At 37.1% G+C, this 26,678-nt stretch overlaps 1 protein-coding gene across 1 annotated transcript; it reads left to right on the top strand.

The window, feature by feature from the left end:
* On the top strand, positions 1-25,948 carry LOC103248367 (caspase-4). Its single transcript, XM_008020695.3, has 9 exons — positions 1-98; positions 13,541-13,795; positions 16,557-16,666; positions 17,436-17,609; positions 18,743-18,977; positions 19,834-19,977; positions 21,525-21,634; positions 23,916-24,019; positions 25,841-25,948. The coding sequence occupies exons 1-8, from the start codon at positions 92-94 to the stop codon at positions 24,012-24,014; spliced, it is 1,134 nt and encodes a 377-aa protein (XP_008018886.3). The 5' UTR covers positions 1-91; the 3' UTR covers positions 24,015-24,019; positions 25,841-25,948.
* Positions 25,949-26,678: the final 730 nt, after the last annotated feature.

Raw genomic sequence — 26,678 nt, 5'->3', positions numbered from 1 at the left:
GCCCTTTACAATAAGGAAAGACATAGTTTACTTTCATTTTTGAGTCTGAGGCTCTTTTCAACGCTGTAGAAAAGGACAGAGGCTGTTAACTATGGCGGGTGAGTCCTTTTCTGACTAGCAGCTTGGGAGTAGGATCTTAGAAAACACTTGATTTATTGCTCTGTAATAAACACAAGAAAGGAATTGAGCCACTAGCACACATTCTGAATTCCTTTTCTTACTGATTGTGTGTAGTTTGAATCATGGGACCTGTTGTTAGAGATATTGAAGGAGATCATATGTTTTCCAGATGTCTTCTAGCCAGAAAGAAGTTAATTCTTTTCTTTTAGTTTCTGGTAATCAAAGGGAGGCTAAAGAAAGCCAGAGAAAGTTATTTGTGTGTTCTAGAAGTTTCAAAATGCATTCTGAAATATTTCTTTTGGTTTCAAATTAATTGCCCAGATCATAAACCTTTCTCCCAGAATCAGATCTGAGAGCCTCTGAAGTGTTACCCTCTTTGACATCTCTTATTGTGAATTACATTTTTTTTTCTGTTTAAAGTGATTCAATTTTTTCCCCTTTCTCTTTGTTCCTGGTACTGACTACTTTAATATAATATTTCACGGATTAATATCACTGTTGTTTTGTTTTGCTGTTGTTGTTGTTTTTAACTGATCTCCTTCTCTCCAGGACTTAACTCTCCAATCCATTCTGCACACAACTTTCAGGTCATCTGTCTTATACACAGAAGCTGAAAAAGCCTAAGGGATAGAGTCATGAGTTACTTAGGCAGCTAGTATTCCAGCAGGTAATATGCTTCTTTGGCTTCATTCTCCTCGTAGGCAAAGGGAGAAATTGGACTAGATCAGTGGATTCTAAACCTTCTAACATATCACAGTAATCTGTAGTCATATAAAAAAGTCAGATGACTATCCCCTTTCTCACCGTGAATAGCTCAATCTTAAATACCCTGTGGGCATTTATTACCTTTGAAGATTGCCACATAATTCTTATGAAACTGACTTGACATAGGTTTGTGTACAGATTAGTGTTATTAGTAAAGTTGACCAGTAGTTAACACTCTCTGCTTACCTGCTAGTGATCTATTAATGTAATTAATTAACTTTGCTCAGGGACATACAGTGGCTCCCTATTGCCTTTTTTTTTTTTAAATATTTGAACTTTCAGACAAGTTCTTCTACCTTTTGAAACATGTGTATCCATTTTTTCCATTAATCTTTGTAAAGCATGATTTCAGCTTCATAAAAAAATACTGTATTTACTTCACTCATATTACCTGGTTGTTGAGTTTCTTTACTCCTTTGATTCTCCCTGTAGAACAATTCTCTCTGAGGTTTATGTCTCACTTCACAACATTTAACTTAAGCTCCGGAATCAAGGGATCATTAGATAAAGATAGGGGAAATTGAAAGCCACTAGTCAAAAACAAGTCGTGGTTTGATAATTATAAACAACCAAATGTAGTCAGTTATTGCTACCTTAAACTTCTGAGGAATTGTATCTTATAATATGTTTAAGTATTACATCACTTTACCTGGAACCAAAACTGTGGTACTGATGAGTTTTTCCCTCTAATTGATTCCTTCCATTTTTTTTTTTATCTCTGCTGCTTTCATTCAGTGATTATAATAACAAAAAAAAATCTATAGTAACCGTCTCTTTAAAAAATACTTAGCATATGATAGCTATTCCATGCACTCTCTCTGATTTAATATTTAAAATCAATGAACACAGTTGTGCTATTATTGCCATATTATAGTTGAAGGGGATACTTAGAGAATGCCTTCAAAATATGCTTTAGGTCAAAAGTCTGTTAGGAGGAGTGGTCTCAGGTGGGCATGACTCTCAAACTCTGCTATTACTCTACCTTTCTGCAAACATCTTCAAATACTTGCCCTGTCTCTGATCACTGCCACTTCAGTCCTGGCTTCATATTTCTATTTTTTCTAAAGCCCAGCTCTTCCAGTTTTCTGGTTACACCAGACACCCGCACATCTTTGTGCTTCTTCCTTCACTGCTCTCTGCCAAGAGACCAGCCCCTAGTTTTCCAAGGGCCAAATTCCTACCAGTCCTTCAGGTCTCAGCGCCAAGCCCTGCCTTCTCTGGACAGCTATCTTCTACCTGAGTCACACTTTGCTTATGCTTTTCTTGAGCTTCTGCCAATTATTTACATTCTTATAATATTTTTCATTTTACTTATTTGCATATCTATTTTCCCACTTGACTGCAAACTTTAAAGTGTACAAACATACTTCAAAAGTGGTACCCCCAATACTAGCAGAGTAAGTTTCAAGAATTTATGCTGATTAAATGTACCTGAATGGACAGGGGAATGAACACGCCTTCCTTCTGTTGAAACGTCCAACATGCAACTATTGTCTACTAAATGAAATCAAACTTACCTGATTTGCTATTAAGAATTTGTAATCGCCAGGCGGGTTCACCTTGCCCACTGCTTAGAGCCAATTTATAAAGACAGGGGAATTGCAATGGTGTAAGAATAATTCACACAGAGTCGGCTGTTCGGGAGAGGGAAGTGTTATTATTACTTAAATCAGTCTCCCTGAGCATTCAGAAATCACAGCGTTTAAAGATAATTTGGCAGGTAGGGACTTGGGAAGTAGGGATTATTGATTAGAATCATAGGGTGTCAAAGTGAGATTTTCTTGCTGTCTTCTCTTCCTGGGTACGATGGCAGAACTGGTTGGGTTAGATTACTGCTCTGGGTGGTGTCAGCTGATCCATTGAGTGCAGTGTCTGAAAAATATATTAAGTGCTGATACTACGTTTTAAAAAGTGATATTATCCCTGGGAGCACAAGGGGGATGTTCCGACTCTAGGAGCCAGAGGCTGCATGATCCTTAAATAGTAATTTTTAATCTTGTAGCTAATTTGTTAGTCCTGCAAAGGGAGACTGGACCCCAGGCAAGAAGAGTGTTTTCGAGAAAAGGCTGTTATCAGTTTTGTTTCAGTCAAACCATGAACTGAATGTTCGGCCTATACCCAGGAATGAATAAGAACAGCTTAAGGGATAGAAGCAAGATAGAGTCGGTTAGGTCTTATTTCTTCACTGTTGCAATTACCTCAGCTACAATTTTGCAAAGGCATTTTCAATCCCTCCGTTTGGGTTTTCTAATAGCTTAATCTGAAGGTGTAGGCTATGAAGATGGGAAAAGGCCATCAAACACTCTGGCTTCTTCCTGCTGACAGGGGACATGGTGGAAATTAGAGTGAACCTCAAGGTGAGAAGAATGGAACCACTTTGCAATTGTATGAGCACACTCATGCAGGACTGACTGGGTTTCCAATGCTTGCAATGCAAAAACATTAGTACGCTCCTCTGTAGTTTTACTGTGATATTTAAGCCAATAGCCTCCTGTAAGGTAAATAACAAATCCTAGGATGAAGAGGACAATTCTCAATTTTAAAAGCAAAGGTTTGAAAGCATTAATTTGGGGACTTCTAATCCACAAAGAATTTAGGACTTAGTCCAAACTGTAGAAAAAACTCAAGGACAACTAGCAACAGATGTATTTATATGTTTTCTTTTGAAGCATAATTTTTCTCTCCAGATCCCATTTTTATTAAAAATAAATTATGATAGAACTAATGTGTTTACCAAAATAAGTTTTAGTCTTATTGTAATAAGCTTTAGTCTTATTGGCCCATTTGCATAAAGTGCAATAAGAATAATTATTTTTTATTTAAGCTGTTTATTGTTTAAATTGGCTTTGATGGAACTCTGTTTCATGAGGAATCTCAGATAAGACTTTTTAAGAGCCGATCCCAGCCACACATTTGTACCCTTAAATACCTATGGGTTGGGTAAATTCCTTTTCTCTCAAGGTCCCAAGATAACTTGGAGCTCATGAACCTGTTAGAAAGTGATATTCTTTACTTACTACAGATCAAAAACCTTGTACAAGGACTCTGTGTAGACAAGGTATGAGGCCAGATTCCCCAAAGGCCTTTTATTGACTGTATAAATCAACTTTGATTCTTTAAGGGAAGTGTGCCATTCCAGTCAAAGCCTTGGTAAAATAACCAATTTTTCCAATTGTGTCGTGTTACAAAAGAAAATAGATTTTTATTGTACTTACGGAATTAACCATGTTGCCATAAATTGAGAATACTTACAAAGAGTTTCCAAATTCTGGAGAAATCAGGTAGAGAGAAACAAATATGCTTCAAAATTTTTTCACAGGAGTGTATTTTACCTACTTGTTAAAAGTTGCAAATATCTCTAAAGAAATAAGTTATCTTGACTCTGAAAACAAAAGGATTGGTAACTTTTAAGACATCAGCTCTCTGTAAGAGTCCTGGAAGTTTCATTTTTTTCCTCTATTCCAATAGCACAATTTTTAAAGTTATCTGAGACCTGCACTCAGAGTCCTATATCTGATTATTTACTGTCTTTTGAAAAGGACCAAAGCAAGACAAAATGTCTGTGGATGACAAAAGTCTATAGACCCTATTAAAGCCACAATCAACTAGGAATTTTGCTTACTTCTGTGGCATCCAACAATTTTTACATAACAATAATTACTAATAATGTACACTAAATAATATCAGAATTATAGAAGTTAATATAAATACACAGAAGACAGAAAATTCAGTACTTGAAAGATTTTTTATTTGCCGGTTGTTAACCGGATTACTGGCTTCAGAGGGGAGCCCTCGGAGGAACGAGGCCAGAAAAGCATGCATTTTTTTCCGAGCCAAATAAGTAGCCACGGCTGAAGGCAAAGACAGATCTCCAAAATGAAGGGTGCCATTTTATACTGGACCCTTGATCCCCAAAAGGAGGGAAATATTACTGCAGAAGAGAGCACAGTGCTTCTAACCTGCATTTTATTGCAAGGCAACCTAAAGCCAATCCGCCCATTTTGAAATCAGGCCATCTCCCAAGGAAGTCTCATCTCTCAGTCAGTTATGGGGATGTTTCCATATCTTCCAGGGCATCCAGAGCATGCTTCTCTGATTCAAGTGTGCAAAGAGCCAAGTATCCCTCTGAAAATACTATTAGCCATCCCTTAAAGTATATTTCCTACCTAGTTATTACATACCAAAGCTCTCTCATAATGCAAAGTAATTTCTGATATCCTCAAAACTCAAACTGTCAGACAACACAATGCAAAACAGAACAGAGCCTTTGATTTTGAGAGGGATCCATCTACTTTTAATTCCTTGGGTGTCATGAAGAAAATAGAGGGTTTTTTGTTTGTTTTTTGTTGTTTGTTTTTGACGAAATGGGGTCTGCGGTGCCTCCTCTGGTTTTTCCAAGGAGTCCCAGGCTATCAGAAGTTATCTTAGGGCCTCTCATGTGTGCATTGAGTGGCAAGACAAAAAAATGGAGAAAAATAATTCAGTTGACTAAGAAGAAAAAGACATTTTATGGCTAAATGAGATCCAAGAAGAGAAAAACATTAAAGCCTTTTAAAATTATCCATAACTTGTTTATTCACTTTTAATTAAGCTGACTTTTAATCATAGTGCTCTTTAAAAAATCCTTTTAAATTTCTTATTACCCAACTTTAGCCATGTGGCCAATATTTCTGGCTTTTGAACTTTACCAAAAGTAACCTCCCAGGCGCTTCAAAGACATGGTAAGCAGTTTCTTTTTACAAGATTTAGAATTTCCCCAAGGTAGTTCAGAGAAAGGAAAATTCAAGAGAGGAAATCAGAAACTATCCATGGAGTTTTGGGGGAACCTCATTAAATGGCAAAGTTATGCAAATAGCAAGCCAGAAAGAAATCATTCCAGAAGTCAAGAATAGAACCTGGGCAGCTATTGTTAAAAGGCAAAGTCTTAGCTACTGAGTTACAGTCGTGAGAAGTTTCCATTGCTCTTCCAAGAAGGATACTAGAGAAGCCATTTTTAATGTTACCAAGGTTTTTAACTGCTCAAGAAAAATTTTTAGGGTTGGATGGTGTAAACCAAAAGAAAGTATCCACATTTCGTCACAAGATTAAGATCTTAAGGAGACCAAACAAGACAGAAATTCCATACAGTATTGGTTTCAGGGACCCATAGCAAAGTTTAGAATTGTCCAGCCTGCTGAGCTGGCTTGAAAAGCAGGTTTAAAGGGGTCCTAAATCCATATTATATCCTGCAATACCCCTCTTTCTGTTACAGAACACTGAAAGACAAATTCTTAGCAGAAAATACACCAGATTTGCTACAGGCTAGGACTAATCTTGCAAATTCTTTTTTCTATTAATCAAACCCTTACAGAGAGACAAAGAGTGATATTTACTGTTTACACAGATGGAGAAAGAGAGTGAGACCAGAAACCTAGCTTGTAAGAATTTCTTACTCTTTTTGCTGGCATACCAGATTTCTGGGTTCCCTTCCTCTGCAACTTCCAGAAGAACGGAATGGCTTCTGATCACCCTGCTCACCTCACAATGGTTGTGGGATTCAAGCCACTTTACAAGAGAAAATCACCATTTTCTATTGTATGGAACCATAGGCAAGATTCTTAAAATGCAAGATACTGCCCAACCGGCTGCATGGGGAACTGTTTAACATTTTCCATCCCAGCAGAATTCACATAACAAAACAGACACTAGTCACCTTGTTCAGCACCCAATACCAACCTGGCAAAGCTCAAACATTTTCCTGTTGGTCCCTGTTGTCTTTGATCCACTCCAGATGGGGAGGGATGACCTCAGAACAGTAATTCACAATGGAGTCTCTAGGTAAGGCAAAGAGCAGATAGTCACCATGAGACAGGCCTGTTGAGCTTTCTCCAGGGCTCATCAAATGTAACAGGTAAGAAGAGTTCCCTTGCTGGACTTCCTCCAGCAATTCCATCTGAGATTCCCTCCACATATACAAACACGCACAAAGATGAGACAGACAGAGGGCCTTCCAAATCAGATGATCCCTAACCAGGAACTCTAAGAGTATCCCTTCCAAACTATCCTCCTGTTCTCTGAGAAATCTCAAAATCTTCCTGATTGAGGAGAAGTCTCCTGAACCAAGACTCTTCCTACTAGTTAGAGCCAACTGAGATCCCAGTGGAGCCATACATATACCCTGTGGTGGAGCTACAAAAGATGCCCTGCAATGGGGCTATAGACACCTCATCATATAGCTACAGACCAGTCAAGAGAAGGAAGGAGGCATTAGCAATGCCTAGTATATTCACCAGTTCTGACACCCTGCAATGGGGCTACAGACAGACACCCCACTATGGTGTCACAGAACCAGTAAGGGGAAGGAAGGAGGCATTGGCAGCACCTAGATTACTCACCAGTCCAGACACCTTGCAATGTGACTACAGACAGAAACCCTGTGATAGGGCTACAGTTAGAGGACATCTATCCAGGATTATTTCTCCACTGCAATTAAATGCATGCACACTGGGTTGGCAGTGCCTGCCAGTGGAGACAGTACCAGAACCAGCCCCCAGTCCAAGAGAACTAGGCGGCAACTTGGGCTAGCTTCTGGATCCATCGCTGGACAGGAGGCACCAAACCGCAGACAGGTAGCCACAAAGGCTTTCCCAGTCTGATTTCTTTCACTGTTGTAATTTCCTCCGTTATAATTTTGCAAAAGTGGTTTTCATAGTCTTCAAGAGTTGAACCATACTTAAATTGTATTCATTTGTTCCTACATTGCCTTGACTACTGATTCAGTAAATAATTAATAAATATCCCCTGAATGCCAAAAATAATGCAGGTGTATTTCATGGCCCCTGTCCTCACAGAGCATAAAATCTAACAGTGGATAGTGATAAGTAGGCTGGGAATCACAATTAAATGGAGAAAAGAAAAAAAAAAGGCTGGACGTGGTGGCTTACACCTATAATCCAATGCCAGCAATTTGGGAGTCCAAGATGGGTGGATCACCTGAGGTCAGGAGTTCGAGATTAGCCTGGCCAACATGGTGAAACCCCATTTCTACTACAAATACAAAAATTAGCCAGGCGTGGTTGCATGCACCTGTAGTCCTAGCTACTCAGAAGGCTGAGGCAGGAGAATTGCTTGAATCCGGGAGGTGAAGGTTGTAGTGAGCTGAGATAGCACCACTGCACTTCAGCCTGGGTGACAGAGTGAGACTGTCTCACAAAAATATATAAATACATAAATAAATAAATGGAAAAAAATATGCTACTCTAAGGAGATACAAGGTGCCCTAGGGGCATATACCTCTGACCATGTCTCCTCTGGAAGAATCAGAGAGGATTCCCTTAAGAAAATACCATCTAATCTGATACTTGGAGGATGGACAGAGAACAGTACAAAAACCGGAAGAAATTAGAAACGGGGTTGCTGAAAATATACAGATCCCTAAGAAGAGACTTGATTACCTGGAAAAAAAAGCCATCTAATCTGAGACTTGAAGGTTAGACAGACAGCAGTAGGAAAACAAGAAGGAATGAGAAGGTGGGGGCTGGAAATACAGAGATCCCTAAATAGAAGCTTTCTAGAAACTAAATGAAAGGTGGAACGTTTTGAATGTAATGAGCAGAGTGGGAACAGTATCAGAAGACGAGTGAATGAGAAGGCCTAGATTAGAATAGGCTGAAAGTTTTCATGGTCAAATCTAGATATTGGAACACTCCTCGTTGTGAAGAGTAGAAAGGGTAGAGAGTAAGTTGATAAAGTTCTTATGAATGTATTTCTTCAGAAAGAAAGGATGTTGGCCTGAATAGAATTAATGAACAATTAGAATTGAGAGAAGTGGTCAGATTCCGAAAATATTTAGCAAATAAAATCGATGCAATGTGAATTAAGAAGGGAAATAAGATACAGGGAAGGCCAAAGAGGTTGAATATCACAAGCTTTTGCTGCTTTTTTTGTACATGGAGTATAGGTATTATTTACTAGTATATGGAAAAGAGAATGAAGGATGGAAATGAAAAAACGAACAGTTCATCTTTGTAAGTTGGGTTGAATGAGGTTGTGAGATGCAGTTGAGATACCTCTTTGTATATTGGATGTATGGGCTTCAATACCGACATCCACATCTGGGCTGAATCCATAAATTTGAGGGTGATTTATTTATTATTTTAAGCATATAATGGATGCCATCAGAATGTGCAGATTATACCTCAGGCCATACTTTTAATTTACTTATTTTTTTTATTTGACAAATAAATATTGTATGTATTTTCTATGTGCAACCTTCTGCTTTTATGAGTTTAGCCTGTTTAGATTCTACATATAAGCGAGATAATGTGATATTTTGTCTTTTGGTGCCTGGCCTGACCTATTTTACTTAATACAATGTTCTTCATGTTCATCAATATTGTCAGAAACAATAGGATTTGCTTCCATTTAAAAGCTGAATAGTGTTGCATTGTGTATATAAACCACATTTTCTTCATCTATTCATCTGTCTGCAGACATTTAGGTTGATTTTGTATCTTGGCTATGGTGAATAATGCTGCAATGGAAATAGAAGTTCAGATATCCCCTTGAGACACTTATTTTCAAATTTTTGATGTATACTAAATAGTGGGATTTCTTGATCATATCTTTAGCTCTATTTTTAACTTTCAGAGGTGTCTCCATATAGGTTTCCATAAAGACCATGCTAATTTACTTTTTCTTTTTTTTTGAGACAAGAGTCTCACCCTGTTGCCCAGGCTGGAGGGCAGTCGTGGAATCTCGGCTCACTGCAACCTCCGCCTCTAGGGTTCCAGCCATTCTACTGCCTCTGCCTCCTGAGTAGCTAAGATTACAGGTGCCCACCGCCACACTTGACTAATTTTGTATCTTTACTAGAAGCAGGGTTTCATCATGTTGTCCAGCCTGGTCTAGAACTCCTGACCTCAGGTGATCCGCCAGCCTTGGCCTCACAAAGTGCTGGGATTACAGTCGTGAGCCACCACGCAGGGCCTAATTTATGTTTTTACAAACAGTGTATAAGAGTTTCTTTTTTTCTACATCCTCTCCACCATTTGTTATCTTTTGTCTTTTTGGTAATAGCCATTCCAACAGATGGGAAGTGATATTTCATTGTGGCTTCAATTTCCCTGATGGCTAGAGAGGTTGATCATTTTTCATATACATATTATCTGTATGTCTTCTTTTGAAAAATGTTTATTCTGGTCCTTTGCTTATTTTTAAATCAGTTTATTTTCTTTCTATTGAATTGTGTTCTTTGTATTTTGCATGTTAATTCCTTACCAGATGTATGGTTTGCAGATCTTTTCTCCCATACTGTTGATTATCTCTTTAATCTTTTGATTGTTTCTTTGGCTATGTAAAAGCTTTTTAGTTTGTTGTAATTTCATTTGCACATGTTAGCTTTTGTTTCCTGTCCTTTTGTGTCATATCCAAAAATTATTGTCTAGACCAATGTCATGAAGCTGTTCCCCTCTGTTTTCTTCCAGCAGTTTCACAGTTTGGGTCCTTACATTTATATATTTAACTCATTTTGAGTTTATTTTTGTATATGTTTAGAGATTTTTATTCTTCTGCATGTGGTTATCCAATTTTTCCAATACCATTTATTGAAGAATTTGTTCTTTCCTGATTGTGTGTTCATGAAACCTTTGTTGAAAAGTCAAGTTAATGTAAATAGTTGGGTTTATTTCTAGGTTTTCTGTCCTGTTCATTTGCTCTCTGTTTCTATTTTTATGCCACTATTGTACTATTTGGATGACCATACCTTTGTAGTCTATTTTGAACTCAGGTAGTGTGATGCCTGCATCTTTGTTCCCTTTACTCAAAATAGCTTTGCATATTCAGGGTTTTTTTTTTTTTTTTTTTTTTTTTTTTTTTTTTTTTTTTTTTTTGTGATTCCATATAAATTTTAGGATTTGTTTCTGTTTTTGTAAAAGCTGCCATTAGAATTTTGATAGGAATTGCATTGTATCTTTAGATTTCTTTGGGTATTATGAACATTTTAATAATAGTAATTTTCCCATCCATCAACTCAAAATATATTTCTACTTATTTTTGTCTTCTTCAATTTCCTCTATCAATATTTTATAGTTTTGAGATTTGTTATTATTGTTGTTATTTTTGAGACAAGTTCTTGTTCTGTAGCCAAGACTAAAGTGTAGTGTCACAATTATTGCTCACTATAATCTCAAATTCCTGGGCTTAAGCAATCCTCCCACCTCAGACTTCCAAGAAGCAAGGACTATAGGCACATTGCTACAATGGCCAGCCAACTTTTTACATTTTTTATACAGACAGAGTCTCAGCATGTTGATCAGGTTGGAGTTTTATACTTTTATGTGTACATGTTTTTTTTTTTTTTTTTTTTTTTTTTTTTACCCACTTGGTTAAATTGATTTTGAAGTATTTTTGTAGCAATTTTAAATAGAAATTTATTTATTTTTAAAGACGGTTTATTGTTATACAGAAACACTACAGATTTTTATATGTTGATATTTTTATCCTGCAATTTTCTTGAATCTGTTTATTTGTTCCAAAATATTTTTGTGGATCCTTTAGGGTTTTCTGTATATAAGACCATTTCATTTTTAAACAGGCACAATTAAACTTCTTCCTTTCCAATTTTGATGCCTTTTATTTCTTTTTGTTGTCGAATTGCTCTGGCCAGAACTACGTTGAATAGAAGTGGTGAATGTGAGTATCTTTGTCTTCTTCCCGATCTTAGAGAAAGGGTTTTCAACTTTTCACCATTGAGTATGATGTTAGCTGTGTGTTTGTCATACGTGGCATTTTTTGTTAAAAACTCTTCAATTTTATTGCTTATTATATTTATTCACATATCATTTATTCAGTCAACACTATATTAGTTTACTGAGCACACAAATAAATAAAACAGAAGCCCAGAACTCAGGCAGATTGGATATCCCACAAACTAATCTGTGTATTGTTTGCAGATCACACTGTGTTCCAACATCTGTACATGATGTTGCAAGACTAATATTTTTGCTACCTGTTCTCAGAAGCCTTTGTGATCTCACCTGTTGGAATGTACTAATGTTTACTGAGCCCCTTAAACATCCTGTCTACATTCTCTTAAGAAGCTCTTCACCAACTGTCAGGCAATGTAGTTTGATTCTGAACCCCTAGATTTCAATTCTTATTCCCAGTTACTATATACTCGATGTTCTTTCACATTATTTGAGTTAATTACCTATTATCTTTCATTTTCCATATAAGAGAGGTTAATATATGTTTTACATGGAATTTTTGTGAAATTTCAGTAATGCACTTGGCATGATGAGGGCTCAATGAATATTAACTATTTTAATTGAACCATATTATGATTAACTTACAGAATATGGTGAAAAAAACAAGATTTGAATCCTAATTCATGTGATTTGAAGCAAGTTATTATTTAAATGGTAAATATAAAATAGGGAATGTAATAACTACCCCACTGGCTTACTGTGAGGGTCCAGTATGTTAACATTTGTAAAACTCTTGGTACAGTGATTTGTAAATAATAATGATAATGATAATGATGATTTATATTGCTTTATATGCATTCATTTTTTATTTATAATAAGTACATGGGAGACGTTACCCTTTATTAAGTTAGTTTATGTCAGGTAACTTTTTTCCTGATTTGCACTGTCTAATGTCTTTCTCATAATAGCTATCCAATAAACATTTATGAAAATATTAATTCAAGATAACCCAGACAATAAGGCTGGTGCTTCTGTGCCAAAGCTTTTGTGCAATGTCCTGACATGATTTCTTTAGATGTCATTTTGTGTCAACACTATCCTTACATCTACACAGATTGTATAATTGTCTTCATAGCATTGATTGAGAATTGATAAGATATCCAGCATTTCTCTGTACAATCTGCCAAAATCATATCTGTTGTATTGAAATAAAGGATGTATTACTTTGATATCTATATTTCCTCATAAATATTCAAATTACTGTAAGGAGTAATACATTAACATGGTGTCAAATTAAATTTATCAACTACACTGGAAGATTAGTAATCAGGTTACTTTCAATTTTAAATTTTCATTGACAGCAAGATTCGAAAGAATTATAAGTGTGGATGCACTCATCCATTTATTCTTTAATTTATGTATTTAGCAAGCATATTAAGTACTTTTAAACATTTTGAATATAAAGATGGGGGTATAGGATGTATGTTTAAAAATGCAAATTCCAAGATATAGTTCTTTCACCAAGAAAACTAAATACAGAAAAGAGTAAAAATCATATAGTCTAGTAGGAAGAATTTATATTCTAGACAAGAGCATTGACTTTCTCGGGAATATATATTTTAGGCAGATCATTATCACTATGGGTTGTGAACCAGTAAAAGAGAAAAATGAATACAGTAGATGACCAGGAAGTTAGCATGAGGTCCAATGCCACAGAAGGAAGATGAGAAGCTAAAAGCAAAGAAAAGAAAAAGGAAAAAAAAAGAAAATAAAAAGTATTAAGTGGCAATAAATTGTTAAACAACCGGGTAGGAATTTGATGAATGACAGAAATCTACGGGTACAGGAAGACAGATGGTGAAGTAGAACACACTTTCAGAAGTATTTCACATTGTAGAACTATATCTAAAGTGACGGTGAAACTCTTTAAGCTGTGCCCATAGTTAAAGGAGTCTTTCTATTTCTAACAGAGGGCAACCAGAGAAAAAAGCCACTTAAGATGTTGGAATCCCTGGGCAAAGATTTCCTTACTGGAGTTTTGGATAACTTGGTGGAACAAAATGTGCTGAACTGGAAGGAAGAGGAAAAAAAGAAATATTATGATGCAAAAACTGAAGACAAAGTTCGGGTCATGGCAGACTCTATCCAAGAGAAACAACGTATGGCAGGTCAAATGCTTCTTCAGACGTTTTTTAACATAGACCAAATATCCCCCAGTAAAAAAGGTAAGACTGGGTCTTTTACAATGAATGTCTCAATTTTCCCAGAATCTATTTAACTCCAAGGCTTAAGCAGTGTCTTCTGTGATTCCCTTATCTTTCCCTTCCTCAACTATAGGTTTATTTTCACGAAACCTATCATTGTCCTTTTAGAGACCACTTCACCTTTTGTGGGGTGGAATCCAGTTTACAATCAGATAAAAGGCTGACTCCTTGTGTTTCGATTTTGTACAAAAATAGTTAATAGTTCACACCTTGTAGTAAGGGATACATAGAACTAAACCTAGATTCTGTCACCGGTGACCTATGCGACTTCCTGCAAGTTGCTTAACTTCCCAAGCTCCCTATTTATTAGTCTTACCATCTGTGAAATGAAGACAATTCCAGTACTTTCTCATAAGATCGTCTAGGCCTAGAAACATTATAATGACAGGCACCACATGCCAACAACTCCCAAGATATTAGCTCTCATCTGGAACTCTCTCCTCTGAACTCCAGACTCATTTAGCTCTAGCAGCATATTCAACAGGTCTACTTGAGTGTTTTGCTGGCATCACAAAACAAATACAGCTAAAACTATACACTTTGTTCTCCAGAATAAAACTGTTGCATTTTTATTCCCTTTTCATCTCAGTAAACAGAAACAACATCTACTAAGTTTCTCCCACCAGAACACAACTGGTTTCTTCACTAATTAATAATAGTAATCAGTAGTTTTCTTGGCACATAGTGGATGCCTAAATAACGTAGGATGAATAAATAAATAAAGTGTATGCATTCAATAAATATTAGTTTTCATAATTATTATGTGGATGCTACGAACTAGACTTTTCCAGTGCTTACTTATTTCTGAGAGTTACAAAATATGATAAGGAGAATCTCTATAAAGTGTCTAAAATTTTAAAACTTCTTTTTGGAACTTTCGACCCAGATTGAATTATGTATTATTAGAGGTTAAATATTCTCACACTGAAGTTCACCAGAGACAGACTCAATTCCCCCCCCAGAATTTAAGCTTAAAGATTGAGCCATGAAGTATTACAGATTACCAATAATGATAAATGGTAATAAATAAAAGGAAATATAAATTGTTGAGACCTCACCATATCAAATGAGCTTTTTCAATCAGCACTCCTCTGTGAAGAAGGGGTGTTCCTACCAACAGGGAGCACATGATAGCATGACAGTTGTTCAAGATTATAAGAAGGTAGCATTCTCATTTATATTTAAACTGGTCCCTTCGCAGGGCTTTTTGTTTTTTTGGTTTTTTTCTCAAACCTGGGAGGGCATGGAAACAATCTCTGTTTTCAAAAAGTCAGTGATAGTGCAACTAATGGGAATTAGAGTAGAAGTAATAGAGGCTTCCGAATGGTTTTAGCAAACCCAGATATCACAATGAGCATTCGGTTCTAAACTGAAGTAACCTATCTGATTAGCAGAGGCTGTGGCAGGAATAAGACAGCTGCAGCCCCTCACAGGCGGGGTCTACTAGCTCCCTGGGCTCTATCTTCAGATGGAGTCTCCTAGTGATCCCAGAAAAATTTAGGTACACTGCCAGTGTACCTACAGTGTACCCAGCTCTCTTTGGGCAGCAATCTGTACTATAATATGTACTATCTTGTAATGAAATGATTTGCTTTCATGCTAATTTTAATATTAGATGTAAGATAGAAATTCTATCTAATTTTTAATTTTACCTGAAAACACTGTATCTACACATCCACACATAATTATCATTAGGAGATGACTAAGTTAGGAAGTTCTCCAAACCTGTAAGTGAACTGGAAACAGAAAACTTCGGATTAGAAAACATACCCTCTAACCAGGGAATATCCAAGGATCCAGCATGTCTACGCATTGGCAGAATTTTCTGAAATGGGACCGAAGGTCATATATCACTGTGTAATCTATGAAAAGAGATGCTCGGAAGGTTTGATATTCATACACACTCTTACAAGTTGTTACATCTCCAGAGCTCAGACTGGCTGGCTTTACAAATAGCTGGCTTTACAATTTGCACAGGGATAATTGAAGTTCATTTGTTCTGGAATCATTAAAAATTAACAGCAAAGTTGCTAAAAAATAATGCCTTGAAAGTACAAGATTCAATATTCTGTGGTTTGGTGTATGTATGTATCAGTATGTGTAGTGGGGATTAGGAGGGGATGATTACCCCAAAATGGGATTTTGTTCCATCCTGTATGGGATAACTATTAAGCATTTGGCTTGTGGTTAAAAACCCATGTTAAAATAATACTTTTTATATGTTATGTTAAATAAATGTTATTAGAATTAATGTTACCTGTTTAATTTTACCTTTTACGTGTGATAGTAGAAATTAAATATTGGACATGGAACACACATTAAATTTGTAGTAGATAGCACTCTGACAACTATTTACTCAGTATACTCTTGCACAGACACAATACAAAGTCCACACGGATAAATGAGTATCCTGGAGTAAAACCTTTGGAAAAATCAAATTCTTTTGCCCGTATAAAGAAAGGCCAAATTTAACACCAACATCATCGAAATGTTTTCCCCAGAATGATCAGAATCTATGATTACATGTTTGGGTGGACCTTCTTTTCTATCTTTTCCAGTAGCAATACATCTCCTGATGTGGAATACTAGATATGAGATACCACTAAAACCCCTGTATGTAAAGAAATCTTCTTCCCAGGACGTCTTCCCTCTCGAGCTTCTTAGGTGATAAATTGGGTCACAGAGGCAGAAATCACAATTTATGTTATGTAATATCCTGCAGCTCATCTGAATATGGAGGCTAGAGCACCTGAGTCAGGAGAATCTACAGATGCCCTCAAGCTTTGCCCTCATGAAGAGTTCCTGAGACTATGTAAAGAAAGAGCTGAAGAGGTGCTATGCTATCTGCATTAAACAGCAAAAAAGAAGAGAAATCATTGCTTTCCTTCAGTGCACCATTTCTTACAGCACTAAATGATTGGGGGTGGGGATGGCAGTAACCATTTGCAATACTGCTTTTAGTAAGGGAAAGATTATGTGACTTCACAGTGATACCAATCCTCTCTCAACCCATAATGCAGATCATTTTATCACGAGTTGAGAGAAAATTGGTATTTCTATGGCTCATGTATTTATTCTTGTAATTATTTGGATTTTATGAAAATTGAAAGAGAAGATAGCTGAGTAGTAATTGGTTGCACTCTAGTTGAAAAGTCTAGACATGAAGGATACTTGGGAAACATAACTAAAGCTTGAAAAACAGTATACATTTATGTGTTAAAAATAGTGACAAAATAGCTATGCTTCCAAAGGCAAAGACTTTTGCTGTATTCATTTTTCAATGGAGCCAATGACAACATCTCTTGCTTTGTATGAAATTTGACCTGAACTTTGAACGCTAAGAAAGATTGGAGTAGTTGAAGAAGAAAAGAGAGAAGAAAAGGGGTAGAAATTATCTAGTTTCCTCAAGATTCTCGAATAACCATTTCAGATATGTCCTGGTTCTTTCCCTGGGTTCTTCAGAGAGAGAAAGTCAGTGTCTTTGATGCAAGTTAGAGCAGAAAGCAGCTGCATGAAGACTTAAAAAGCAACATTGATAGGCATAAGGGGGCTGAAAGAAGACTTGAGTAAATTAAATTTACTGCATCTCCATATCCTGCAGATCTATCCAATAAAGGAGAGAAATGACCGCACACGTCTGGCTCTCATCATATGCAATACAGAGTTTGACCATCTGCCTCTAAGGAATGGAGCTGACTTTGACATCACAGGGATGAAGGAGCTGCTTGAGGGTCTGGACTATAGTGTGGATGTAGAAGAGAATCTGACAGCCAGGGTAAGAACCCCTCAGTCGCCACAAACACATACATATTCAACACACATCCTTCTAATAACTACTTAGTTTCAACGAGCTCAACAAGGTTTAACAACGTGTGTGTGTGTGTGTGTGTATGCAAAATGAGAGTACTAGATTGGTAAATCTATGTCTCCTTGGTCCTCCAAATATCCTCAATTCTGGAAAACTAGACTAAACATGATTGGCACATGTTTTCATGTTTCTTATTGAATTCCAAAATCATGTGATTGGGATGCAGCCCCAAGAATCCCCAGAAAATTATAGACTAATGAATGCTAAATGGGAGTACACTTGTAAAACAAATATTGAGTCCTAAACCTGGTGCCAAGAGCTATTCTTAACATTGGGAATAGGTCCGTAAATGAGCCAGGAAGTTCCCAGCCGGCATTCATCTAGGTTACAGTGGAGAGAAACAGTGAAATTTTAAGAAAAGAGACAACTTCAAGCACTAGGTGTGCATGTGTGTGCCTGTAAAACAGTGACAAGACAGCCAAAAGTAAGCAAAAAGAAAAGAAAAATGAAACATGAGACAGAATTGCAGGGTGGGGAGCAATGTTTTTGGGTTGGTTGGAGATGGCTCTGGAAAGACACGAATGCAGTGCCTTCAAAGTAGGAGACGCTACTGTGAAAGAGCTGAGCTGAAAATGAACCTGGCACATGAGAAGCACAAAGAGAAGACCAGTGTGACTAGAGGCTGAAGAAGAATGGACACAGTATGAGGGTGGAGTATGGTCAGGCCAGAAGTTTGATTCTATTCTAAGCATAGTGGGATGGATTTTACAAAGAAAGTGCTGTGTTGCATTTATAACACATGACTCTTGGTAGGTAGGGAGAGAAAAGATTGAGATGGAAAAGAAAAAGTAACACGAGTAACACATAACAATATATAATATACTAAGAGAGTATGTCAGCAGGAAGAGAAAATGAGAACCCACAGCCCCACAGAGAAGGAAAAATAAAACCATAAAACAGCTGTCGTGACTGAGTAAGCACTATGTGAAGCACCATGACCCGGATGTCACATATGTTTCTTGTTTCACTCATGGTAAATCTAGGACATCCTATTCATTGTGATGCTTCTCTGACTGAAGTTAGACATTGCTCTTTTACAGGATATGGAGTCAGCGCTGAGGGCATTTGCTGCCCGACCAGAGCACAAGTCCTCCGATAGCACGTTCCTGGTGCTCATGTCTCATGGCATTCTGGAGGGAATCTGCGGAACTGCACATGACGAGAAAAACCCAGATGTGCTGCTTTATGACACCGTCTTCCAGATATTCAACAACCGAAACTGCCTCAGTCTAAAGGACAAACCCAAGGTCATCATTGTCCAGGCCTGCAGAGGCGGTGAGTGCTGGGACTCAACATCTAACAGTTACGAAGGTGTATGCAGAGGATTGTGATGTTTGGTTTATATTTAGGGGAAACAGTGTTAGACCCCATCCAGTTCAAATAAAGTACAATGAATTCTACAGAAACTCTACCTAAGGGTCTGGTAGAATGAGAAATTGTCTCATCAGTGTAGAAATTTCTGTACATTTTTATCCTGTAAGAGATGAAGGAGATCATCAGAATCCCTAAATCAAAGTTAAACAGAAATACTGAAACTTTGGAATGGAATCATTTTCATGACAGCTTGATTTGTAAATGTTTTACAGACATTTGGACATTGTGCGGTTTGAGAAGAATTTCATTTGAAACTGGGGCCATTATGTAAAACAACATCCCTTTTTCTTATAATTATTGAGGGGAAAATTAGTAAACAGGTCAGGAAACTTTAGAATGTTGTAGTTCAATTTTTCTCCAGAGATTCAATTGTCTCATGGCTGGCTGAGGATGGTGGTTCATGCCTATAATCCCAACACTTTGGGAGGCCAAGACAGGAGGATGGCTTGAGGTCAGGAATTTGAGACCAATTGTCTCATAGCTCATGGAAGCTATTTTTCCAAAGAAAACAGATTTTTTTTTCTAAAAATGGTAAATTCAAGATGATTTCACTATCAGTAGGCACATTGTTGAATGACACTGGAGAGAAAGCAAAGTGGTGTGTGTGTGTGTGTGTGTGTGTATGTGTATTTGTATCTGTGTGGCTCTGTATATATGAAACTAGTAAGAATGAATATTCAAAAAGAACAAGGTGGGCAATTGTGATAGCCATTCTGTGGGAGGCACAGCAGTGTGCAGAAAGTTAATGTCTCTACAGCAAACCGTGGGGAACTGTGGGTCAGAGACTCTCCAGCATCCATGGAAGTGGCCTCTTCACAGTCACCTGAGAACCTGGAGGAAGATGCTGTTTACAAGACCCATGTGGAGAAGGACTTCATTGCTTTCTGCTCTTCAACCCCACGTATGTATCTTTCAGTGGCAGTAAGGGACTTGTGGGCCTGAGGCTACCTTTTGAATGAATCTACAAAATCAAGAATCCGTATGAAACAATGATCTGATAGAATGTTGTGTGCTCTCCACATATTTTACATGATCTTATGTGTGATATGAAAACAGATTCCTACCCCCTCCAAAACACACATTTTTGAAAATTGTACTTTTATTATAAGTGTTACACTTTACAGTCAGAGGCATACCAAATATTAAAGCAACCCAATACATGGAAACCCGTTCACCACTCACCATTTAAACATATGATGAATTCTGTTTTGTTGTTGTTGTTGTTGTTAAGTCCATTTAACATTTTACATAGTGTTTTTATGGATTCCAGGAATGACTTCTCTTTCTCAAATGATCAACTTCAAGTCTTCTTCTCCATATTTCCCATGTGATTCTAAAATGACCAGTGCCATTGCATGCCCTACTAGAACTGTGGATACCCTTTAAAACAAGTAGAAGAATTCAGTGGAATTATCCCACTTTACAGAGGAAGGAATAGAAGCTCAGAAAGATGAAGGAACTCCCCAATGTTCACAGTGAGTAAGCAACAAAAAATTGCTACCAGGCTCCAAAGTTGTGGGGATGATTAGGTCTAATCTCAGGGAACATTGGTTAGTATTTCACTTCTAGGTAATTATCTTAAGGAGCGTACATTTAACTGTTTTTGATTTGTATATTTTTAAATCTTATTTTTTAAAACCACTTTATTGAGGTATGATTGACATAAATAATGGTACATATTTAATGTGTACAACTTTATGAGTTTGGAGATATGTATGTACTCCTGAAATCATCACTACTATCTATGCCATGAACCATATCTCTCTTCTCCAAAAGATTCTTCCACTTCTCTGTTAATTATTATCATCATTCCGTGATTGTGTGTGAGAAGTATACTTAGCATAAAATCTACTCTTTTAGAAAATTTCAAGTACATAAAACAGTATTGGTTACTATTGGCACCATCCTGTACAGTAGATTTTTATCACGTTTTTCATCTTCTATAACTGAAACTTGTCATGTGTTCATCTATTTTGTTTATTATATGGTGAAAGACAGCGTGGCATAATCTGCAAACAACCATAGAGCCTGGTAGCAATTTTTTGTTGGTTACTCAATGTGTGAACATGGGGAAGTTGCTTCATCTTTCTGAGCTTCTATTCCTTCCTCTGTAAAGTGGGATAATTCCGGTTATTTCCCAAGCCCCTATAAAAGCTGAGAGAATGAGCGTGAGTTTTGTAGTAGAAAGTCAATCCCAAGAATCAAAATTCATTCATTGCACAGTCTCTTGCAATGCTTACGAACTGAAACTTTTGGTCACCTTTTGCTAGGTTTTCTGTTTACTTTCTGTGGAAAGTGGGTAAATGTCAGGTTGTAAGTGCTTCCTACAAATCTGTAAAGATAATTCCCAAGCTATGCTTTTCTTTTTAAAAAATTCTCAAAATGAAAATATAAACAAAAACATATTGAAAGTCATAGCCCAAGGCATATCCATCTGTATCATCATAGATAACGTGTCCTGGAGAGACAGCACAATGGGCTCCGTCTTCATCACACAGCTCATCACATGCTTCCAGAAATATTCTTGGTGCTGCCACCTAGAGGAAGTATTTCGGAAGGTAAGTGTCTCTTTCTTTTCTAGTTATTCATTTATTTCTTCAGGAAGAATTGGTCATGATTCGCCTTTCACTTCACAATGACAATCTTTGTCAGGGAAGTGAAAGTAGAGAGGTACCTAGTTTCTATCATTCGGCTGTTTGAAATATGGCTAAGGAAAAGACAATTCCAATATATCCCAGCAGAAGATCAAAGTAAAATAAAAAAAATGTCAACCATAAGCTTTATGTTATGGACTATAAGTTCTTAAGTTTTAGAGAAGGAAAAATATTTTGAAATAATTTTTATTACTTAGTTTATTAAATGAATGAAATCTGAGTGGTCCGCTAGGTCATGGAGTTCCTCCTAGTGACAGAGGGGTACATGAGGCCTACGTGACGTAAACCTATCTTCTAGGACTCACATTTTCGTGGGAGATATGGATACTGAAAATGTGGGTTAACCAACAAATATGTGCTTACAGATTGTGATAGGATCCATAAAGACATGTGAGAGGGAACAAAGTGAAGTCATTCTTTCAATAAAATGTGTAGAAGGAAAAGTTTTCTATTCCTTGCCCAACTTGGGACATTCCTTATTCCCACTACTTCCCATATTATTTTTCTCCATAGCTCGTACCTCCACCCACTCAGCATATATTAATAGTTTATTTATGTGTCTGTTTTTTTTAACCTGTATTTACTCATTAGCATGCAAACTTCAGGATGGCAGGGATTTGCTCAGTAATTCAACAAACCGGGTATGTAGCAGATATTCAACTAATAATTATTGAATAAATAGATCCATAAATACATAGATAAATGCTCCCTCTTGTTTAAAGAGAAAATGGGATTGGCATTAACATAGAATAGGATAAGTATTAGTAAAGCAAAAATTGTAGAAAACAGTAAAACTCCTATGGGAAAAGAAAGATACACCTTGGCATTTAAAGAAGAAATCATCCAGGACCAGCACAGCCACTCATTCCTGTAATCTCAGCACTTTAGGAGTCTGAAGAAGGGTGGAGTGGCTTGAATCCAGGAATTTGAGGCCAGCCTAGGCAACATGGTGAAACCCGTCTCTACAAAAAATACAAAAATTAGCCAGGCATATTGACTAGAGCCTGTAATCTGAGCTACCTGAGAGATGAGGTAGAAGAATCACTGGAGCCCAGGAAGCAGAAGTTGCAATGAGCTGAGATTGCACCACTACCTGCTAGCCTGGACAACAGAGTAAGACCCTGTCTTATAAAAAAAAAAAAAAAAGTACTGAAAGGAGGAGGATGAGGAGGAGGATGAGAAGGAGGAGGAGGAGGAGGAGAAGAAGGAGGAGGAGGATAAAATGCAGCATAAATTGAGACAGAGTTCCTGTGAATAGAGATCTAGGAAGTTAAATCTTTTAAATCTTTTTGGATAATTAGGAGATAGACATTGTACTTTCAAGGATGTTCATAGAAAAAGGAACTGAAAATTCTGGATTTAGGATAAGTAGACTCTTACCAATTAGTTGATGCAGAAAAACTTCAAGATCAGCTTAGTGGTGGAGATATGAAAGTTGTTCAGTGTCTGGGTCTTAAAGATAAGATACTGGGGCTGGGCGCGGTGACTCACCCCTGTAATCCCAGCACTTTGGGAGGCCGTGGGTGGATCACAAGGTCAAGAGTTTGAGACCAGCCTGGTCAACATAGTGAAACCATGTCTCTACTAGAAATACAAAAAAACACAATTAGCTAGGCTTGGTGGTGGGCACCTGTAATCCCAGCTACTTGGGAAACTGAGGCAGGAGAATTGCTTGAACTTGGGAGGCAGAGGTTGCAGTGAGCTGAGGTCGCACCATTGCACTCCAGCCCAGGAGACAGTGCAAGACTTCATCTCAAAAAAAAAAAAAAAAAAAAAAAGATAAGATAAGATAAGATACTCAGATTTAATTCTCCTTCAGTTGAGGAATCAGCTTTGGTGGGCATTGAAAGTACAGAGTCCTTCCTTATCTGGTTTTCATGAACAGTTTCCAAGGAATAACTTATTGTCAGATCTGTAGGTCAGAAATGGAAAATAGAGAAAATGAATGTTGAAAGACGTTGGATTAGCCACAAGGTGTTTATTTTGATGTAAAGAGTGCAGTCTGACAGGGAGTGTTAATTCTAAGAGGCAGGGTGCAATGTTGAGGAGTCAGAATGCCCATGCGCTTGGTTCTATGAAACCTGCAAGCTCTTTTCATTCCAGGTGTTGTCTGGTTCATGGTGCAAGATGCTTTCTGAGACCTGAAAAGAGTCTTATCTCATCTACAGCCTATTTTATTTTTCAGGTACAACAATCATTTGAAACTCCAAGGGCTAAAGCCCAAATGCCCACCATAGAACGACTGTCCATGACAAGATATTTCTACCTCTTTCCGGGCAATTGAAAATGGTTAAGTATTGAGAGTTGTTGGTGGTGTGTGAAATAAATGAGAGAGTGATATTGGTGGTTAGGTCCAGTGACAAATGACAGCTGAGTATTTGGATGGTCAAATTGGTGTTTTTGTTGATATAGTCTGGTGATTATCTGCTACATTTTTTCTGACTTATATGCATTTGGACTCCTCCAACTCTACAATTAATCAGGCAATCAATCAATCAAGGAAGTAAGAAAAGCTGCAGCAGAATGTGATAATGAAAAACTAAGGATAACAATTATTAAAATGGAAACATGCTGATGCTTCCAGTACTATTTATATTCATTTATCTTTCATAGTCTTTCTCTTTTATTCTCCCTTACATACATACACACACACACACACACACACACACAGAGAGAGAGAGAGAGAGAAAGAGAGAGAGAGAGAGAGAGACACACACACACACTAAGTAAGCAAACACTGTATCAAACCCTGAACAAAATGGAGTAAACAAAGGAGCTAACTCTGGAGAAAGTAGCATTTTGATCCTCTGAGTGAGGATGTCACAGCAAATACCACATTACCGACATCCAGGTACCATTACCAGATAGTAGAAAATACATCCTACACTGTAGAGTTTGTGTTGATCTAGGCTCTGGTTCTCAGACTGTTCTCACAATGCAGATCACCAATTACTCAGAGTTGGCTTCTGAATCCTCAATCACAGTCCAGAAGTTCCTTCAAGCTCCCATGTAACTTTTGTTATTATTTTGATTACAATGTTATAGAATGGGTACATTGAGTCTGTACCAAATGATTACTTTCTTCACTCATAACAGCTTTATTTCACACTAGATTATAAGACTATTATCAGTTTCCCTCCAACATGCATACTTAAAATTATATTTTATACTGAATTGTATAAAGTTGTTCTCAATACTTCCAACATTTACTACATAATTTTTTACTCTTGGTTTCTGACACTTTAGTCACAATATTGCATCATTTCAGCATAACAGCTTTCAGTGCCTAATCCATCCAATGGGGCGACATTTGGACATTGAACTGTTTGTTGACCAATATTTGCCAACACTAACTGTGCACCAGGTTCTGTTCTAGATGCTTGGAATATGCCAATTAACAAAGTAAATAGATTTCTTACACTCAGACAGCATATATTCTAGTGAGTAGAATATACTCAGAGTCTATGTTTCAGACTCTGAAAACATAAAGTGATAAATACATCACCGGTCAGAAAGCAAAAAAAGATAAAAGGAAAAATAAAGGAAGAGAAAGGAAAACGCAGAATGATGGATGCTGTACTCCTATAGATATTTCACTCAAAAGCTTTTCTTGAAATAATGAAATCAGAACAAAGAATGGAGAGAGTTGGGGAGTGAATAATGTGGTTCTTATGCAGGAAAAGTGTTCCAGCACAGAATACAGCCAGTGCAAATGCCCTGGGGTAGCAATGCACTAAACATATTTAAATAACTGCAATGAGACAGTGTGATCAAAAGACAACGTTACTGGGGAAAATGGCAGAGACAAATTAGGAGAAGCAGTGAGAAGTCAGATCTCATGGTTCTATGTTATCACATGGTAAACCTTTAAAAATTATTACCTGAGTGAGACAGGAAGCCTTTCTAGTCCTTTAGAAAAAAGAAGTGATATGCTTTAAATTAGGTTTTACAAAGATCACATTTTGGTGAATAGACTAAGATGTCACAAATGGAAATCAAGGGAAGTGGCAAGAGCACATGGAAGAGAATGCAAGAAGAATCATGATGAGAGATGGGATGAAGGCAACAAGGGTGACCATCTTGACATTCTGTTCTTTCTTTCCCCTGCAGGAAGCTACAAGCAGCCCAGTCCTCCTTTATCAACCTCAAGGAGCACCTTCATTAGTACAGTTTGCACATTTAACATTTTGTATTTCAATAAAAGTGAAGATCAATGAATGGTGTCTTTTTCTAACAGTGAATGTAATTTCAATGAAAATAGTGGGTGAGTGGAAATGGAGGAAGCTAACTGGATTTTCGAGTTTGATGGCTCATGAAATATCTATACTTGGCTGATGAAGAAAACTGACTGCGACTTACCCCCAACAATAGGATAAAAGAAGATGTTACTGAAAACTATAGTGAGATACTGCCTCATACCCATTTGAATGACTCCCCTCAAAGAAAACCCCCAACAAACAGAAAATAACAAGGGTTTTCAGGGATGTAGAATAATTGGAATCCTGTGCTCTGTTGGTGAGAATTTCAAATGGTACAGCCACCATAGAAACCTGTATGGTAGTGCCTCATAAAATTAGAAGTAGAGTTATCATATGCTCCAGAAATTCCACCTATAGGTACATAACTAAAGTAATTGAAAGCAGGGTCTCAAAGATATATTTATACACCCACATTTATAGCAGCATTGTTCACAATATCTAAAATGTGGAACTATCCAATAACTGATAAATGAATAAGCAAAATGTGGTATATAAACATAACGGAATTTTATTCAGCCTTAAAAGAGAAGGAACTTCTGACATTTGTTACAATATGAATGAACCTTGACATTATGCTATGTGAAATAAGGCAGCAATAGAAAATTCATACCGTATGATTTCCCTTACATGAGGTACCTAGGGTATTCAAATTCATAGAGACAGAAAGTAGAAGGGTGACAGCCAGGGAC

Source organism: Chlorocebus sabaeus, chromosome 1 (genome assembly GCF_047675955.1).
Source record: "Chlorocebus sabaeus isolate Y175 chromosome 1, mChlSab1.0.hap1, whole genome shotgun sequence".
Classification (NCBI taxonomy): Eukaryota; Metazoa; Chordata; class Mammalia; order Primates; family Cercopithecidae; genus Chlorocebus; species Chlorocebus sabaeus.
This window is presented reverse-complemented; position numbering and strand designations above follow the sequence as displayed.

Bases quoted from the DNA above. Each gene is read 5' to 3' on its own strand.
- LOC103248367 (XM_008020695.3), top strand. The intron at 17,610-18,742 runs GTAAGAACCCCT...GCTCTTTTACAG, and splicing joins AAGAGAATCTGACAGCCAGG to GATATGGAGTCAGCGCTGAG. The intron at 21,635-23,915 runs GTAAGTGTCTCT...TTTATTTTTCAG, and splicing joins TAGAGGAAGTATTTCGGAAG to GTACAACAATCATTTGAAAC.